At 52.1% G+C, this 18,466-nt stretch overlaps 1 protein-coding gene across 3 annotated transcripts in view; it reads right to left on the bottom strand.

Annotated features, from left to right (window-relative positions):
- Positions 1-2,685: 2,685 nt before the first annotated feature.
- Positions 2,686-18,466, bottom strand: part of GSN (gelsolin) — a 53,627-nt gene continuing 37,846 nt past the window's right edge. For all 3 annotated transcript variants that reach the window (XM_046021994.1, XM_046021993.1, XM_046021992.1), the window contains 12 exons: positions 17,765-17,854; positions 15,092-15,224; positions 13,694-13,782; positions 13,284-13,499; positions 11,208-11,341; positions 8,923-9,013; positions 7,499-7,669; positions 6,684-6,858; positions 5,458-5,582; positions 5,188-5,265; positions 3,460-3,520; positions 2,686-3,065 (listed from right to left, as the gene is read on the bottom strand). In XM_046021994.1, the coding sequence (XP_045877950.1) occupies positions 2,896-3,065; positions 3,460-3,520; positions 5,188-5,265; positions 5,458-5,582; positions 6,684-6,858; positions 7,499-7,669; positions 8,923-9,013; positions 11,208-11,341; positions 13,284-13,499; positions 13,694-13,782; positions 15,092-15,224; positions 17,765-17,854 (1,533 nt within the window). In that variant the 3' untranslated portion in view covers positions 2,686-2,895. The remainder of the gene's footprint in view (positions 3,066-3,459; positions 3,521-5,187; positions 5,266-5,457; positions 5,583-6,683; positions 6,859-7,498; positions 7,670-8,922; positions 9,014-11,207; positions 11,342-13,283; positions 13,500-13,693; positions 13,783-15,091; positions 15,225-17,764; positions 17,855-18,466) is intronic.

An 18,466-nucleotide genomic window follows, 5' to 3' on the forward strand; every position in this document is an offset into this window, starting at 1 on the left:
TTTTTCAGAAGTGGCCCAGGAGATCCTCCTGTCCTGGGCCAGCTGTGTTGGCTTCTTGGTGTGCTTTTCATGGGCCAAAAGGGAGGAGAGCTTACAATTGTCCATCTGTCTTTCTTGTCTAGGCTCCCTCTGGTGCACCTACCCCCACACTTTCCCTGGGGAGTTTGAGATCCATGGACACCCTAAACCCATCACTAGTTTAATTTCCCTTTGCTTTAATCCAAGCAGGACAGGACCTCCTGTCACCCAGTGGTCTGTCCCATCCCCACTGCCTTGCATAATGTCCAGCCCCAAGTACACAACCAATACCTCCTGACCAGCCCAAGGTTGGACACGGGATTCAAACCCAGGCCAGCCTCTTTGGCGCCTGTCATGGCCCATCATGACGGCACACACATTGTAGGTGACAGGACACAAGGTCACTTTTTTGAGGGCAAAAATTGTTAGGAAGAGAAACTATGTGGTTGATGTGATTGTGTTCTCAATTCATCATTTTGCCTTTGAGAGAGAAATATGAAGTCCAGATGACTCCATTGCCTTAGGCAACTTCCTTTTTCCGAGCATAGTGGAGCTCTGTCAAAAGACCACAGCCAGCAATAAACTCAAATTGGCCAATAAACCACCTTGAATGGCAGTAGAGGAAGTGAATTAGGGACAGGTCCACTTGCAATTTGTCTTCCCACAAGTATCCAGGATGTGAACCGGCTTTTCTAGACAGGCCTCCACCTGCCTTTTAGAGAAGGTTCTAGAAGTTCCAGGTGAAAATGCTGCTTTTGTTCCAGAAATCTGCTTTTGTCAAGTTGATCACTTCGTGACAGGAACCCTTTGGGGTGACGCAGGAGTTACAAGATCAGGTCCCAACTCCTTAGCATAATAGTTGAGATGCCCTGGGCCCTGACCACCTCTCAGATGGGAGGCCTAGCCCTCCCCAGCTGTTCCAGCCCTACCCCCTGCTGTCTGTTTCTGAGCACGAAGTTCTCCCTCATCACTCCCACTGTACCTACTGCAGTCTGCCTGAGAGGCAAGACTTCCCCTCCTGCCTCACCTGGAAAATTCCTTCTCCACTCCCTCTGTCCCGTCTGCGTCTGCGATGAATCACAATCTCTGGAGGTAGGGCCTCCAGGGCACCTGTGATTTCAAAAGGCTCCCTGGGCAACCTGAGTGAGCCCCAGCTCTGGAAATGGTAGCGTAAACACACACCTTTCCTACCACATAAACCTTCACACTGGTCTCTGTTCCACAGTCCCAGGCATGGGAGTCTCACTCTGTAATGGGTGGAGACCAGAAGGAGAGGTGGCACAGAACAAAATGAGGGGGAACGTAGGGAGAAAAGACCGGAAGGATAGAAGGGAGGAAAAGGGATCTGTTTCACAGCAGTTTCTTGCTCTGGTTTGGAACATCCACGGAGAAAACGTCTAGAAGGAGCTCATGGGAAAGTCTAAAAGGGACTTTGTGACACCTTAAGCAGGAGCAGAGATTCAGGGCCCTGGGGGACAAAGCGGGGCACAGAGCAAGTCCCTATCCCATGGCTCTGGGAGCCTCAGGGGCACCTTCTGTGACAGTAACTTCACTAGCCCAGATTTCTCCGAATAGCTTTGGGGCAGCAGAATGACTCACGGAAGGCAGAGGAAGCCAGGAAGGTACAGGCAGATCAGTTACGGGGTATGTTGGCTGGGAGAACGCACCCTGTCCGGGCTTCTAGGCGGTGAATGCAAATGGCTAAGGCCCCAGCTGCTGGCTTTGAACTCTGTCCCCACCAGTGCAACCAAAGCCACACCTCCCGATGACAGAGTGGAGTGGGGAGATAAGACACCACGGCTGCTCCTACACTGGCTGGGACTGTGGCTCAGGTACACTCTAAGTCGAACAGATACTTGCACACCTGTGTCCACAGTGGTCTTGTTCACAACAGCTGGAACGTGGAAATGACCTGAGTGCCCATGGATGGACGCATGGATAAACCAAACATGGTGTATACACACAACAGGCTAGTATTCAGCCACAAAAAGGAATGAAGTTGTGATGTTTGCTACAAAACATATGAATCTTGGAAATGTGCTGCTCAGTGCGACACGCCAGACACAGAGGGCAAACTTTGTACGGGAAAAGGCAAATTCATGGAGACTGAAAGTCGAATAAAGGTTACCAGCAGAGAGGAAGGAGGAATGGGAGTCACTGTGTAATGGGCACACCACATACGTCGGGGACATGAAAAAGGTCTGGATATAGATTGCGGTGATGACCTCACAACACTGTAAACATGTTTGATGTCATTGGATGCCACTTACGAATGGTCAAATGAATATTATATGTAGTTTATACCACAGTAAAAAATAACAAAAATGGGACCATATGATTAAAAAAGTTTTTCTTTTTGGGGGGGGTGGGGGATTGTTTTGGGGTTTTTTTGTTGGTTTTCCTTGCACTCAGGCATTCCCTGACAGCTCTGGCAGGCTTCCCCAGACTGCTTGGCCATCTGGGATGGGCCCCTCCCGATTCCCTTCCACGCAGGCTAGTCCCCTGGACCCATCACGCACGTTCCACCTCATCCTGGCATCAGCTTCTCGAAGGTCCAGGATTCACACCCAGGGTGAAGGAAGCTCGTTCACTGGAGCCAAGGTGAGGCCCCTCCCTGGGCACCCCCAGAGGACTCCCAGGACATAGGCAGCTGCAGCAGACGCACGTACTTCCGAAAGCTTTTATTGAATTCAATTTCCCAAAAGCACAGACACTTGAGACAATTTCGCGAGGACCCTGACTTTTCACGTGGCTGTTTTTGGCTACAGTAAAAACACACTCACACACACCAGAGCGGCCCTGCTCGCTGTAAGGTCTCCGACGGATGGACTGTTGGAAAAGGCACTGACCGGGGACAGGGATGGGGCCTATCCTTCTTCAGGCCGCCAGTTCGGCCATGGCCCTGTTCAAGGGGTCCACAGACCAGTAGTTGTCATCCCAGCCAAGGAACCAGCCCACGAAGGACGGAGGCTCGAAGCCCTGCTTCACGACGGTGATGGGGGTTCGCCTGTCGCGATTGGCTGGGTCCGTCTCGATATAACGCTTAGCTGTAGAGAGACACGTGCAGGGAAAGGAAACCCCAGAAATCCTTAGTGCCCTTGCAGGGAGAGGGGCCTCAGGGCAGGAGTTGCCTAACGTGGCTTCTGGTCATTGCCACCGTTCCTGAAGGGCAATGACCCCACGTGGCTCCTCCACTGCCATGCCCGTGCACCCCGGAAGACACAGGGTGACAGTCCAACTTCCTGCTTCACGAAGTTTATATCATGTCTCAGTCTCGCTCTCCTCTATGGGGAGATACTAACGAACCAGCTTAAGGGCCCCAGCTCCCAAATCAGATCTGGTCAGCTAGCAGGGCTCTGGTCAGGAACTCCCCAGACCCATGCAGGAAGCTGTTCCCACCACACCGTAAGACACAGACCCACAGGCACACTTGGTCCTCACCAGAGCTCAATGCTTCTGTCTTCTCCTCTTCTTGGGAATCCTTTCCAACCCAGACAAAGACCTGGAGAGAGATGTGAAAGGAGAGTGGTGTGAGGGTCCCAACCACCGGGAGGGTCCGGGGGCCGGACACAGGACACGGGCTGCCTCTAACAGAGTCCACAGAGCAGCACTTGGGAGGCTTTGGAACCAGGTCTGCAAACTGACAGCCTACCGGCATGCTTTGCTGGCCGCCACCATCACATGCCGGTCTACGGTGTCTCTTCAGACAAGTTTAATTCCCAGCTTACATTAACATTTGGACTTCCCAGTTCTCTTGAAAACCTGGAGGATCTGGCAACCACAGGGCTTCACCAACGTGTGGATGAAGCTGAGGGGCAGCCCCCCCCCCCCCACTTCAGACCAGCCGTTCCAGGTTGCCTCAGGATCCATCAGGCACCCCCCTGAGATGGGGGTGTCCCCCCCAACCCAGCCCCTCCCTCACCAACACTGCTAAGCAGGAGCCTCAGGCACTGAATCTGAGATCCTGCTCTACAAGTGCATGAATGGTCCCTCTATGGGCACTGATTAACTCGGCAAGGGAGCGGCCAAACACTCCTTCCAGCAAATACGCCTGAGCCTGCTCTGTGCCGTTTCTGTGTGTCTGGGCCGCGCAGATCGGAGGCTTAGAAAAATACCAGGTTTGAGCTTGAACACAAATTTTCTAATACAAACATTTTTATGCACATCTAACATATTTTAAAGAGCACCTGTCGCTGATACACGGATATTAGACAATGAAACACCAGGCTTGACTTCTCTCACTTATCTACAGATGCGTCCCCTGCTCAACCAGAAGCCCCTTCGCGGCAGGGAGTGTGTCTGTTTCGAGCACACATGGGATTCCAGCATTGTTCCTGGAAGGCGGGCGCGCGCAGGAAACGCTGGCTGAGTGAATGAACGAGCAGATGAGCGGACAGATTACGGAGCCAGTGGAGCAGTCGCTCACCATAGCCGGGGGGCTCACGCTGTGAACTAGTCTTCTAGTTCTCGTCTTCTAACTGGGCATCCCGGGAAGCACAGGCAGAAGGGAGACACGCCTTTGGGGCTGCCTCCTAGAACTCTGATAGCTCTGATGGGAAGGCTTACTGACTGCCATTTCCCATGAGCATGTAAGCCCCACAAGGGCAGGGGAATGTCTGCTTTATGTACTGCTCTATCCCCAGCATCTAGAGCAGCGTCTGGCATGAAGCAGGGCTCAGTTAATACTGGTTGAATGAATGAATGGCACCGTCCCCTGTCAGTCCACCCAACAGCCTTCTCTAGGAGAAGCAGCAGAGCGCTCAGAGCCCTCTAAAACAGGAGATGCACTCCGAAACTTCCGGGTGTCACTCTGTGGACAGCTGATGCCTGCGTATGATACGCTAACTTCAAGTTTCTTGATCAATAGATTTAAAGTAAGAGTTCACACTCTGCTACGGCCTGGGAGAGGATGCTGGTCGTCTGACTTGCATTTATAGGGTACTCTGGAGTGTGTGGATCTTATCTACATCTCATTTTATTGAATTAAGCAAAGTAGGTACCGTCACTCCCATCTTGCAGAGGCAGAGATGGAGGCCCAGAAGGGGGAAGGGACTCACTGCAGCGCAGGGACCTTTCCAGAAACACCTCCCAAACTGATGTCAGAACTGGGAGTGTAGCGCCTCCCAGTCCCCCAGCCCAGACAGCCTACACCTTCTGTCCTTCACCCACCTGGTCCCAGGTGTCCAGGAGCATGACGTCATCTGTGGCCAGGTCTTCCTGCATGAGCTCGCCAGGAACCTCTTCGATCTGGGAAGGAACAGAAGGGGTCAGTGACAGTGCGCCAGGCCCTGGTACTCCCTCCACAGGCCGGGCGCACTCGGATCCTCCCTCCCTGCTGTGCCCTCAAGGGCTGCCCCCCCCACCCCGCTGCTGGCGCCGCACTCCTGGGAAGCCTGACTCCCGATGGGGAAGCAGAGGCAGAGACCTCCGCGGGCTCACCACAAAACGGCCAATCTTGTTGGAGCAGGCAAAGAGGCGAGGAGGGTGGGCGTCCATCTTCTTGTCCTTCAGTCGCGGGGACGTGCGGTAGGCGGCCTTCCCGCCCAGAGCCTCCCAGAAGCTGTCTGTGAGGGGAGGTCGCGGCAGTTGGCCCCCCCAGACACCACCTTCCCCCAGCGCTGCTCATCAGACCCTGCGGTAAAAACCCTGCCCTAGAACAACCCACTGGTCTCAACCCTCCTCCACCCTAAAATCCCAGAGGACCAGAGAGGGCTGGGGCCTGAGGGAACCTGCAGGTGATGAAACAGAGACCGGAGAGCCGACCTGGCCCTACGCACACAGCCAGGACTACCTCTGGCTTCCAAATGACGCCAGCACTGCAGGCTGGGGATAATTATCCCCTGCTCAACAACGGGGTGATGGAGGCTCAGAGAGGGTAAGCAACTCACCCAACATCACACAGCTAAGTGGTAAAGCCAGGGTACAAATCCTATCTGACTCCATCCACCACCCCCCCCAACCCCCGTTCTTTCCACTACACCTGCTCTCTGTCCACATTTGGCTACTGAAGTTCATTAAAATTAAGTATAATTAAACATTCAGTTCCTCGTTCTCATTGATTCCCAGCAGCCACATTTCAAGCGCTCAGTAGCCAATGTGACTAGCGGCCACCATATTGGCCCGGGGAAAGGGGTGAACATGTCCAGCCTTTCAGAAAGTCCCACTGGATAGTACAGCTATAGACTGAGCTGCTCCTCCCCATTTCTACTGAGCATCAGGCAGGAAGGAATGGGCTCAGAGCAAGAGAAGAGAGACTGAGGGCTGGCATAAAGAAGATGTTCCCTACATACTGGAAACAAAGCAGGTTTATGGCAATTCTGTCCTTGGAGATTCTAAAGATTAGAAGAGACTGCTGTCCTCCTTCCCCATGAAGCTGCTACTCCTGCCTGTCTTTCAAGGCTTCCTAGCAAGTGACCACCTCCTCCAGCAGCCTTCCTTGAATGCCCCAGCCCCCGCTGAGCTCTCCTTTCTCTTAGATCCTAAAGGCCTCCCTCTCACTGACCATAGCCCTCATTTGAATTCAACCTGCTTTTCTTGGACACAACTTCGGGGGCAGGCACTAGAAGGTGGGAGGATCTCAAGGCCCCCCCAAGCAGAAAGAAGGGAGAGAACCTAAGAGCTACAGTCCCCGGAGAACACCAGACCCCTCCACCCCCCACTCCTACCTGGCTCGCTGCCTTCTGCCACCTGCACAGGTTGGGCCCGCAGTACCCTGAGCAGCTCCTGGGCCCCCGTCTTCTCCGCCGTGCTGGCTCCTGCACCCACCCACAGGTAGGCGGCCGACGGCGTTTTCAGGACAAAGGCATCGTTGGAGTTCAGTGCACCAGCCTTAGGAATAATCTGGGAAGGCAGCACCCAATTAATCAGAAACCAGACAGAAAGTCCTCAGCCCCTTCCTTACTATCCAGGAGACCTGCTGCAGCAGGACCAGCTCTTAGCTGGAGACCTGGAAGAGCACCCCCATCACAGCTGAGGGCACAGACTTTGGATGGTGGGGGGTTTCATTGATTCCTATGATTGACTAATGTGCTGTGGCTCAACATAGTCATTATAGAATTCTGGGTTGCATTAACAGAAGTTGAGTGCCCAGAACAAAGGAGGGGATAGTCTCATTCTCCTCTAGGCTGCTCTGACCATCCTATAGGATTACGTTCAGGTCTGCACCTTCCACCATAAAAGGGATGGTAGCCATATGGCATGAAATCAGAAGTGTCCCCATGGGGAAGAACGGACTACCTCTTAGGCAATAAGCCTCCCATTATGAAAGGTATGCAAGAAGCCCCAGGCATCCTTGAGACAAGAGGAGGTCTAAGACGTACGATTCTGCTTCCCAGGTCAGAGAAGTTACAAAAAGCTGCCTCTTAACTCCTGACCCCAAAGCCCCCACCCCCAACCAGTCCCGTGCCCAGACATCTACCCATCAAGCATGGGAGGTTTCAAACAGGCCAATCCCTCCTGGGGTCCAGGGCCTGGGCCTCACCTCAACGGCTCTGGTGGCTCCGGAGCTGCTGGCCCGGACCTGGAAGAGGCGGGTACTGGCAGGGGCCGTCTGTCCGCCCTCGCGGGATGTGCCGCCCTTGTAGATGATCATAGGTTTCCCACCAAACAGGCTCATGAGGTGGGCGGGCTCCTTGCCTTGGACCACACGGCTCTGGCAGGGTGACAGGACAGCAAGTCAGGCAAGGAGAGCAGGGGCATCCATGCTTCTGTGTGGCAGCAAGCTCACGCCCCCACCCCAGCCAGCGTGGCCTAGGCCCATCCTCTAGACCAGGCCAGCATGCTGGTGTCTGCAAGCCTGCACACAGGAGCTGGGCGGGGACAAGGGGAGTTCCGGGAAAGCTGGAGACAGCGCCACTGCCGCACGGCCCCCAGGCACTGCCTTGGCTGCTCTCCCCTCCCATGAGGACCTGCCTTACTGACCCTGAGTCCAGTCCAAGAACAAGAGAACCCATGTTTGCAAATATTCCCTTAAATAGAAACCCCTGGGCTGTTTGTGGACATTCTTTCAGAATGGTGACGTCAGCCCAGGGCATGAAAGATGGCAGAGTGGTAAGAATAGAGCTTTCTAGATATGGAGAGACCCCTCTTGCCCAGCCAAAGGAACCTCCTAAACCCATAAATCCCTTCACATCACATTTACCATGGAGCAGTATCCTCTTCTGCTCAGGGTTGAGGTCAGTCCTCACCATGGCTTCTGGGTGGTCTGGCCCCTCTGAGCACCTCTTGAGACTTCTCTCATGGCATTCTGTCCCTTGTTCTACTGCTCAATGTCTCCACCCACCTCAGGGCCTTTGCATATACTCTTCCCCCTGCCTATAATGTGCCTGCCCAACTCCTACTCACTTCTTAGGTCCCAGCAGAAAAGTACCTTCCTAAGGAGGTCCTTGTCTAATCCAGTTAGATCCTACCTGGGATCTGTACGTCCTTACACTTTACACGTATGTAACAGGGGATTATTATGGGCCAGGCATGGCTCTAAATGTTTTACTGACATTAACTCTTCATCCACATGGCAATCCTGGGCAGAGAGAGGATACTTTGAGACTACGCAGGCACAGAGAGCCTAAGTGACTTGTCCATGGTCACCCAGAGGTGAGACAGGATTCAACCCACAGGAGGCTGGCTCCACGTCTGCCCTCTGCCTGCACCACCATGCTGCCTCTCCAGTTCTCTCTGTGTTGCAGTCTGTGATCACATATTTATTTGCCTGAGTGTCTGCTGAACACCCGTCTCCCCCACAGACTGCAAACTGCATTGGCACAGGGGCGCCCCCCGGCTACAGATGGTGTCGGGCACCCCACTGCATGAATGTGTGTGGGACGGGTGGACGGACAGTCCGATAGAGGAGGGACCCAACGGACGAGGAGCATGGCGGGGCCCAGTGGGGCATCAGGCTGGTCTCACCTGCACAGGGGACCCTCCAAGCTCCTCATCCAGCTGGGCGGTCAGGATGGCAGACGCAGCGACCTCATCCTGCGTGGACTGGGCACCTTGCCTGGAAAAGGAAGCTATACTCAGCACCAAGGTTCGCACAGAACCGAGAGTGTCTTCTTGGCCCTGGGCCTTGAGAAACCCACAAGTCTCCAGATTACAGGTAGTAAAACTGACAGGGAAAGGGATTCTCTCAAGAGCTGCCAGTGCCAGGAACCCAACCCACATGCCACAGCCCCAGCTCAGCATCTGGCCTTCTTCTGAGATCTGAGCAGAACCAATGGTCTCCCTTATCTTAAATGTGTTTTGTGGGCCGGCCGGCAGGCTCATCTCAGGCTGGGCAGCCACAAGGGAAGGTGCCCCGAGATGCCAAGGTAGAGAAAGGTGGCCAGGACATTTCTTATGGGGGAGAAGCAGGTCAGAGAAGCAAGTGGGACACGAGCCCTTTGCAGGAAAAGACATCAGTACTTAGCCTCCCGTGAACCTGCTCAGAGCAGTCTGCACAGATCTCCACCAAAGGACCCATGGTGCTTGCCCTGAGAGGGGGGAGTTGGCAGGGGCTTGGCTTTCCGCCCCACCTTTTCCTATACTGTCCAAACTTCTCATAACGAACATGAGTTATCTGTAGAAGCAAACAAAATCTGACAAATCAAGCTGTTGCTGCAACTGCTGTTTTTAAAAAAATGCCACCTTCTGAATTTTGTACACGTATGGATCACCTACTCAAAAAAAAAAAAAATTATTTGAAGCTGCTTTTAAAAGTCTGACGTCGTCACATAGAGAGGCATTCTACAAAATAACCAACCGGAACTCTTTCCAAGTACCAAGGCCATGAGAGAAAAGGCTGAGGAGCTGTCACAGATTAGGACACCGTGATTCGACTCTAAGGAGGCATGATGACTAAGGGTCATGTGGGATCCTGGGTTAGATCCTAGGCCAGAAAGAAGACATGAGTGGGGCGACTGGTGAAATCCAAGTGAGGTCTACAGATTGGTAAATAGCATTGCACGCAATGTTAACTTCTTGGTTTTGATCATTGTACTGTGGTTAGGGAGGGAGATGTGTAATGGGTACATGGAAATTGTACCATTTTTGCACCTTTTCGGGAAGCCTCAAGTTATTTCAAAACAAAAAATTTAAAGAGGAAGACATTCAACCATCATCAGAAAGTTTTGAGATGGTCCAGCAAGAGAAACACAAGCTAAAAATATACTAAGATGCTGTCTTATCTACGGTAAGGTTGACAAAGGTCCAAAAGTTTGACAACACAGTCCACCAGCGAGGCTGTGGGGAAACAGACACTCACTCATGCTGCTGGGAACGTGAAATGCTACAAAGCCCATCTATGGAGACTGGGCACCATCTATCAAAATGACAAGTGCATTTAGTCTTTGACCCAGCAATCCCACTTCTGGGAACTTACCCTACAGACATTTCTCTACACATTCAAAATGATATTTGTTTAAAGGTCACTAATCATAGCAATGCTTGTAATAGCAGAAGACTGGAATCAATCCAAGTATGCACCAGCAGGGAATCTGTTAAACAAGTGACAGTGTAGTGATACAACATAATATTATGCAGCTGTAAAGGAGGGGGGGAAAAAAAGAACAAGGAAGTACCCTAGGTACTGACATGGGTCGATCTCCAGGAAGTACTAAGTGAAAAAACCAAAGTGCAAGACAATATACACAGGGTGCTATCCTTTGAAAGATAAGGAAGGGAGGGAGCTAGCAATATAGTCCTAGTTGCAGGAAGAATGACCGGAAGAATATACAACAAAATGAATGAAAGCTGTTACTCATGGAGGGGTGGGGACTGGAGAATCGGGTGAAGGGGGATGGGGTGGAACAAGATTTCTCAGATACCTTTTTATTTTGTCTCGATTTCTGAATGACGCGAATGCACTGCCCATTTGAATGGAATTCAAATAATTTTTATTTAGAAGACAGGTGGGAGGAGAATGGCCCTAGGTATAGTACTCGGCGTGGAATTGTGGGAGGGAGCTTCTGGTTGCTTCTCCCTATTCACTGCACCTCCCACAAGGGTCACGTGCTATTTTTGGAAGAGTGGCTTAAATGTTGTTTTCAAGAAATAAGACAAGTGGTGTCACCCTGTAGATAGGAGCCCCCCCCCCCCCCGCCCTGCCACCACAGTGTGGCCATTCCACTGCAGGCCTCTCAGCCCCATGACGTGCTCAGGGCCCAGGTGGAGCCCCCCCACCCCTCCCCGCCCAACCACATGACCCACAGCCTCACCAGTTGTAGATGATCTGTCCCTGACGGTTGCCGTGACGGTAGTTGTACAGAATGATGTAACTGTCCCCGCCGTAGAACTGCCCATACGTGGAGGGGTCCACGGGCACTTTGTTGGAGCCTTCGATTCTCCAGATCTGCCAGGACAAGGCTGGGCTCAGACACAGTGCGGTCCCCCCACCCCCACCCCCAACTCAGGCCAGTGGGGGAACCGCAGTGCGGTGGGCCAGGGTTATACAACAGGGCGAGCTTTTTATACGTGGCTCCACTGGGGCTCAGGCTGAACCCCAAGAATTTGCCCCCATCACCTTCAGGCTGAACCCCCAGAATTTACCCCATCACAGAGCCAGTAGGATTCAAACCCCGGATCCTTACATGGGACGGATCCCACCCCACCCCCTAGCTCCTCCTCGGAGGGGTCGGCACAGGCACAGGGAGCTGCACAGTGGTACTGAGCATGTGCTTTCGGGGTAGGTAACACAGTGAGTGCCCACCTGCACGGGTCCTGAGATCAAGTGAGTTGACTCAAGGCAGTCTCGCACAGCACCTGGCACAGGGTGACAGCCACGTGGCGGGAAGCCACTCTCACTTTAGAATTATGACTGAGGTGATTACTAATGATAGGGTTATCTGTAACGTTCGTGAGTTCTCTGGATTTTAGAGATCACCTCCAGAAGCAGGGGCATCCCTAGGTGACCTCGGAATAACCCTGCTGGCAGGTCTCTTCCCAAAGCCCCGTGAGCTTTTCCCAAGCGGTCATGAGGTCCTGCAGCGCCACCTGCTGGTACCACAGAGACACTGCGCCCTCCAAGACCAAGATTCTCTGGACCTTGAAAATTCTAGGTGAGGGGATGAAACCCCATTTTTACAGGTGAGAAGAGTGAGGCTCAGAGAGGGCACTCAGCCAGGCTGCCAGAGCTCTTTCCACTGGCACTACCCGGAACATGTGTACTGCCTCCTTCCCTCCCACTGAAGTAGTGCATGAGTGAACGAGTGGTAATAATACCAATGACAAAAGCAAGAATAAATAAAAATGAACACTTCTGCTGCTTCTAGCATGTGGAATGGAAACAAACAAACAAACAAACAAGTAGACTCTACTTCATAAACCTCTCTGAACCCCAGCCCCCACCTCTCCATCTTCACCGTGACCTTCCTGGCGCCCAGGCTGTCTTCTCTCACCTATACTATTACAACAATCTCCTCAGGGGATCTCATCCTTCACTTTCCTGCCTCTAATCCATTTTCACAGCGAGTTTCGAAAGCACAGAACTGAGCTTGTTGCCTGTCTGCTTTTAAAGCAAGAAAACCCCCACTTGCACCCACTGGTTAGGGGATCAAGTCCACAGTCCTGGATGCGGCATTCAAGGCCCTTCCTTGAGGATGCAGCAGCCCTAGGCTCTTGGGACAGTTCCCTGCCTGGAATACCCATTATTCTTCCTCTCTTGCAGCAAACTTCGACCCACCCTCTGGGGCCCAACCGAAGTGTCCCCAGCTCTGTGAAGATCACCCCAACCACCCTGCCCCTTTTGCCCTTTCTCTGTTCCCATAATCTGTGTGCTCGCCTCCAATCTTCCACTGACTGCACAGGTCTGAGCGATCAGCTGCGGCTGTGCTTACACCAGGCACTCCTGCCAGCGGGGGGAGGTCTGAGACACTTGGCCCGGGGCCTGGCAAACAGCAGGTGCTTGGGGTATGTTGGCTGTGAAAATTAACTAAGGCAAAAGAATCCTACCCACCAAGACTGGGGTCAAAACCTCATAGAGGGGGCGCCTGGGTGGCTCAGTGGATTAAGCCGCTGCCTTCGGCTCAGGTCATGATCTCAGGGTCCTGGGATCGAGCCCCGCATCGGGCTCTCTGCTCCGCAGGGAGCCTGCTTCCTCCTCTCTCTCTGCCTGCCTCTCTGCCTACTTGTGATCCCTCTCTCTGTCAAATAAATAAATAAAATCTTTAAAAAAAAAAAAAAAAAAACCTCATAGAGGAAGGACCTCAGGGAAGCAGCAGGCAATGCATGAGCCAGAGGTGCCTGGGTGGGAGCCTGGGAGGGGCCTGGACACACGCACCCAACCCCCCCGGCACCTGTTTCTGGCCTGTGCCATCGTCATCCATGCCGTGCTGGGCGGCCATGGCCGTGGATGTGTGCAGGGTGGCAGCATCGAAGGGCACGCGCTCCACGTTGGCGATGTGGCTGGAGAGGTAGGCCAAGCCTGGCCCGTCTGTCTGGTCTGGGTCTCGCCAGTTCTTGAAGAACTGCTTGAACAGTGGGGTCTCGCCACCCTCAGGAAGGACAGAGACCTGGACAAGAGAGGGAAGAGCAGGATGGGGCTGGGCTCAGGTCCCCCTGAGGACAGGGGCCTCCCGGCACAGGTCCTTAGGGCAGACTCAGACACCCAGTCCCCACTGAGCAGGGGGAGACACCCACCCCATCCCAGCCCCGCCCCAGCTGAACTAGACCTAACTTCACTGTGCCGCTCGGCTCTGAGACTCACCTGGGTCTGCCTGGGGTAGTCCATCTTGGAGATGAAGTCAGAGGCCGTCTTGAGGGCAGCCTTCCTCTCCTCTGTGTTGGCCTGCCTGCCTGTGGGGGATGGGAGATGAGGCACCCGGAGTCAGTGCTATGTCCTAACGTCCAATGGTCCAGGAGAAGCAGTAGCCGAACCACCCTCCCTATTCTTCTGAGGCTGCAGACAGCCCAGACCAGACCCCGCCCCCAAGATGACCACTCCAGGAGCCCCTGGGGGTCCACCTGGGGGTCCTAACCGATGACAGTAACCACACCAACAGTTGTGGTCCATTTACGAAGCATGTACTCTGTGCCCAGAACGGTGCAAAGCTGATTTTATTTAATCCACACAACAACCCTTTGTGAGAAAGATCATTATCATCCCATCCCATCGACATAAAAGAAAACCAAGGTCTTAGAGAGGTTAGGTGACTTGACCAAGGCCATACCGCAAGGGGGAAAGCTGTGATAAGATTCTGAAGGCCACACACCACATCCTCGGGCCCCCTTCTTGCCTCAGTCCATCTGTCTGCAGTGGGGACCTCCTCCCACTCCCCAGGCTGAAGTTCACCCCAACTCTGAGAGCTTCTCCATGCCTACACGGCTCCTGGACAGCAGGTGCCAGCCCACAGTCCCCAGCTTTCTTATAGCCAATGCTGAGGGGTCCAAATATTAATAATAATAATAATAATAGCAGCTACAAGTGCTCAATCTCTCTCTCCCCCTCTGCCCTTTTCTGTGCCCTCCTGCTTCTGTCCTCCTCCCCTGGACTAACTAACGGTAGAGCATCCAAGCAGGATGCCAATGGGCCCTCTCAGAAACATCTGGACCAATGTTTTACAAGGGCCTCTGATAATCAGTCCCACAAGACATTCCCTACAGATTCCATGAACCTCTAGCATACCATTTCCCAAATAAAAACCGTATCACTTTCATGAAAAGCCCCAAAATATATTAGCAAGTTTAAGGCTCTTAAAAGTCCTGCAGTCAACAAGCCTATAGCAAGTTTAAGGCTCTTAAAAGTCCTGCAATCAACAAGCCCATTATCTGACCAAAGAAGTATACACCTTTCTTTCTTTTTTTTTTAACAAGACACCAATTAGCCTCTGAGAGAACTGGTATTGTAACATACTTGGGAAACACTAAACACTAAAACACTGGTTTTAGCCCAAATGGGAAATCTACCCAGAGAGGGTAAGCCAAGTGCCCAAGATCACAAAGCAAGTCAACTGCAAAGCCACGGTTTCAGAACAAGACTCAATTTCTGTTCCAGAGCCTGCCATGCCCCAGGACACCATCAACACCCACTTTAGCCTCCTAGGGCTGCAGAATTCCCACCCAGGGCCTGGGGGCTGGTCAGAGACCCCTCCCCTTTCCCCAGTACCTTTCCAGACAAAGATTTTGCCATCTCTGCCATGGTCTAGGATGAAGCAGTCCTCGGACCTCAAGGCCCCCTGGGCGAAGGGGTTCTCATCAGCCACGAGGGAGACCGACATGGCGCCAGCACCATTGGAGACCTGAGGGGATGAGGGACAGGAACATGAGTGACCTCCACCACTTTGGCCTGCCCAGGCAGCACCCTCAAGCTGACTCATGGATGGCCCACATCCCAGCGGCCACCTCAACCAACATGGGAGAGTAGGAGCCAGACCTGCTTCCCCAAGCTCCGAGGCACACTCAGGTTTCCCTTCCTCTTTTCTGCTTTGCTGCAGCCATACCTGTGACCCCCGTACCCATGTAATGGGGAAACTGCACAGAAAGGGAAGGGGGGTAAGACAAAGGCATGTAGGTAGCATGGATTTGTTTAGTTGGCCAAGGAGACAATCAATCTCATTAGTAAAAAAAAGTTGGGACGCCTGGGTGGCTCATTCAGTTAAGTGTCTGCCTTCAGCTCAGGTCATAATCCCAGGGTCCTGGGATCGAGTCCTGCATCAGGCTCCTTGCTCAGCAGGGAGCCTGCTTCTCCCTCTCCCTCTGCCCCTCCCACTGCTTGTGTTCTCTCTCTCTCTTTGACAAATACATAAAATCTTTAAAAAAGAAGAAGAAAAATATAAATGCAGATGCACTGTGGTATCCTGGATTGGAATCAGGAACAAGAAACTGAGGAAACCCAAATCAAGTCTGTCGTTTAGTTAACAGTGTTGAACCACCATCAATTTCCTAATGTTGACAAATGTCTCTGGTTATGATAAGATGTTAAGGAGAAGCTGGATGAAGGGTATGTGAAACCCTCTGTCCTATCTTTGTAATTTCTCTGCAAACCTTTAGATTATTCCAAAATGAAAAGCTTTCACGAAATTAAAATGAAACTGTTCCATGCCAGTCAAAACCCAAAACACTGACCATCCCCAGTGTTGACAAGGTTCCCAGTAATCTGGGAGCCCTTCCAAAGTGCAGTTTAATAATGTATCAGAACTTTAAGTAACAAACGTTCTACATTTACTGAGTATTTACTACAGGAGGTTCTGAGCAATTTGTATAACTTAATAACTTATGTCATTATAGAACTCCTTTAATCTTTGCAGCCACCCTCTGATAGTTCTACTTGTATCCCCTTTTTATTCACAAGGAAACCAGGGCATAGAGAGGTGCACAGCTCGAAAGCCAGACCTGGGATTTGAAGCCAGGCAATCTGACTCCGGAACCGGTATTTTCAATCACTGACTTATGATTCAGGCTTTGACCCAAAAAATCCATGTCTGGGAACTTGTTCTAAGGCCATACTCAGCACAGGTGCACAGAGAGGGACCGTGTGCAATCAGTAAAGGTGGCAACATTCTAGTGGCCATCAGTGTCTGCTGAGATTCTGACATTCAGAAAACAGAATACGGCAGAACTACTACAAAGGACCAGTTAGATTGTTGTGCTAGAAAGATTCCTGGCCACGCTGAGAGGGGAAAAGAAGGTCACAGAAAAGCATGAATACTTTGGATCCATTTATATCAAACAGAGCTGGAAAAGCGTGTAATTAGATACAAAAAGATGTAATCTGGACCTTCTTTCACCAAAATGATAGCCGTGTAACCATGGTAACCCTTAAAAAAGGATGCGGGAGAGGCTGGTTTTTTAAAAATTGAGTTTCGTTACTTTTATAATTAAAACATTTTAAAAATAGCACTTGTTATCTTAAACTATTGAAATTGCACTGACATTAATTTTCTTTTTATGTTCTGGAGTATTGCATACTATTTTCTTCATGAATGTACATTTCTTTTTTTCTTTTTCTTTTTTAGATTTTATTTATTTACTTGACAGACAGAGAGAGAGATCACAAGTAGGCAGAAAGGCAGGCAGAGAGAGAGGGGGAAGCAGGCTCCCTGCGGAGCAGAGAGCCCAATGCAGGCCTCCATCCCAGGACCCTGAGATCATGACCTGAGCTGAAGGCAGAGGCTTAACCCACTGAGCCGCCCAGGCGCCCCATGAATGTACATTTCTTTACAATCAGAATAAAAATCAATGCAGTTTTTCCTTGACGGTGATGGAAATCTGCACCCCCTTTTGTTGTGACTTTACCACAAAAAAGCCGAGGGCTTGACATGAGCATCATGGGCTAGGCCAGGCTTTCACCCAGTGCTCAGCCATGAGGCCAGAGTTCCTCAGCTCAAGCTCAGCCTGAGTTTTAAAAATCACAAGAAATAAATTATAAATAAAGTAACAACACAAACACAGGCATGTGCCCATTTCTGTAGTATTTCCCCAAGTATCTTCCTAAATCTGTTTTCTCTGTGGACTCCTAGAAATCTTCCAAAGTTGACCTTACTCTCCTACCCCCATTTTCCAGGTGAGGAAACTGAGACCTAGAGAAAAACTATGTGCCGCCCAAGACCGCACAGATGAGCAGGACGTGACTGTGTCTACAGCTGATCAAATTCTCTTATTCCTGGTGCAGGACGGCAGAGGAAGTAGACAGATGTCTGCTAGAGACATGTGGGAGCCAAGCCCCGCAGCCCGAGGGCACTCTGCTCCGCATCCCCATAGCAGTAGAGCTCGGGAAGACCAAGTTCCCCGCCTCCCTGTCCCGGCCCCACACCCAAGGAACAGACCAGCCGAGGCTCACCTTGTAGAGTTTGGCCAGCTTGCGGTTGGCTGCGTCCTCCTTGGCCGTGTCCTCCGTACCTGCAGGCAGAGCTGGCTTAGGGCCCAGCACCTGCAGGAGATGATGGGTGGAAGAAAGCGTGGTGTGATCTCCTGGTAGATCGCAGGGAGGGGCCTGGGCTCCTCAGACAGCTCCTCAGACAGCTCCCCAGGCAGGCGGGGACCATCCCCCCGGGCATCCACTGTGACCCTCCACTAAGGGTAGGATGCCCTTTCCACGTGCCTCCTGCATGTGGGTCTCAACTAGAGCTACCCGTCAAGTCCTTCCCTCCCTGTTGCCTTCAGATATCCACTCTCCCACTTCTTCTCAGGCTTCCTTGGAGTGACAAACACCTTTCCCCACATGCCTTGACGTGATCCCACTTAAAACTCACACCCATGAGGTGCCAATGACCACTCTCACTTTACCGAGGAGGAACCTGAAGTCCAGAGAGCTCAAGTAACTTGTACAAACAGCTATGGCGGAGGGGGGGGGGGGGGGGGCTAAGCCAGAACTTAAACCTGGATCCCTGTAATTTCACAGCCTATTTTCACTCCTCCATTCTGGGCTACTCCAGAGTCAACAGCCCCAGTTACGGCCCCTTCCAAGCCAAGCCTGGTATCCAGCCTCTTCCCCATAACAACCTTCTGCTCTTCCTAAAAACTGGAACTCAACGCCCCCAGA

Source organism: Meles meles, chromosome 11, assembly GCF_922984935.1.
Source record: "Meles meles chromosome 11, mMelMel3.1 paternal haplotype, whole genome shotgun sequence".
Taxonomy (NCBI): Eukaryota; Metazoa; Chordata; class Mammalia; order Carnivora; family Mustelidae; genus Meles; species Meles meles.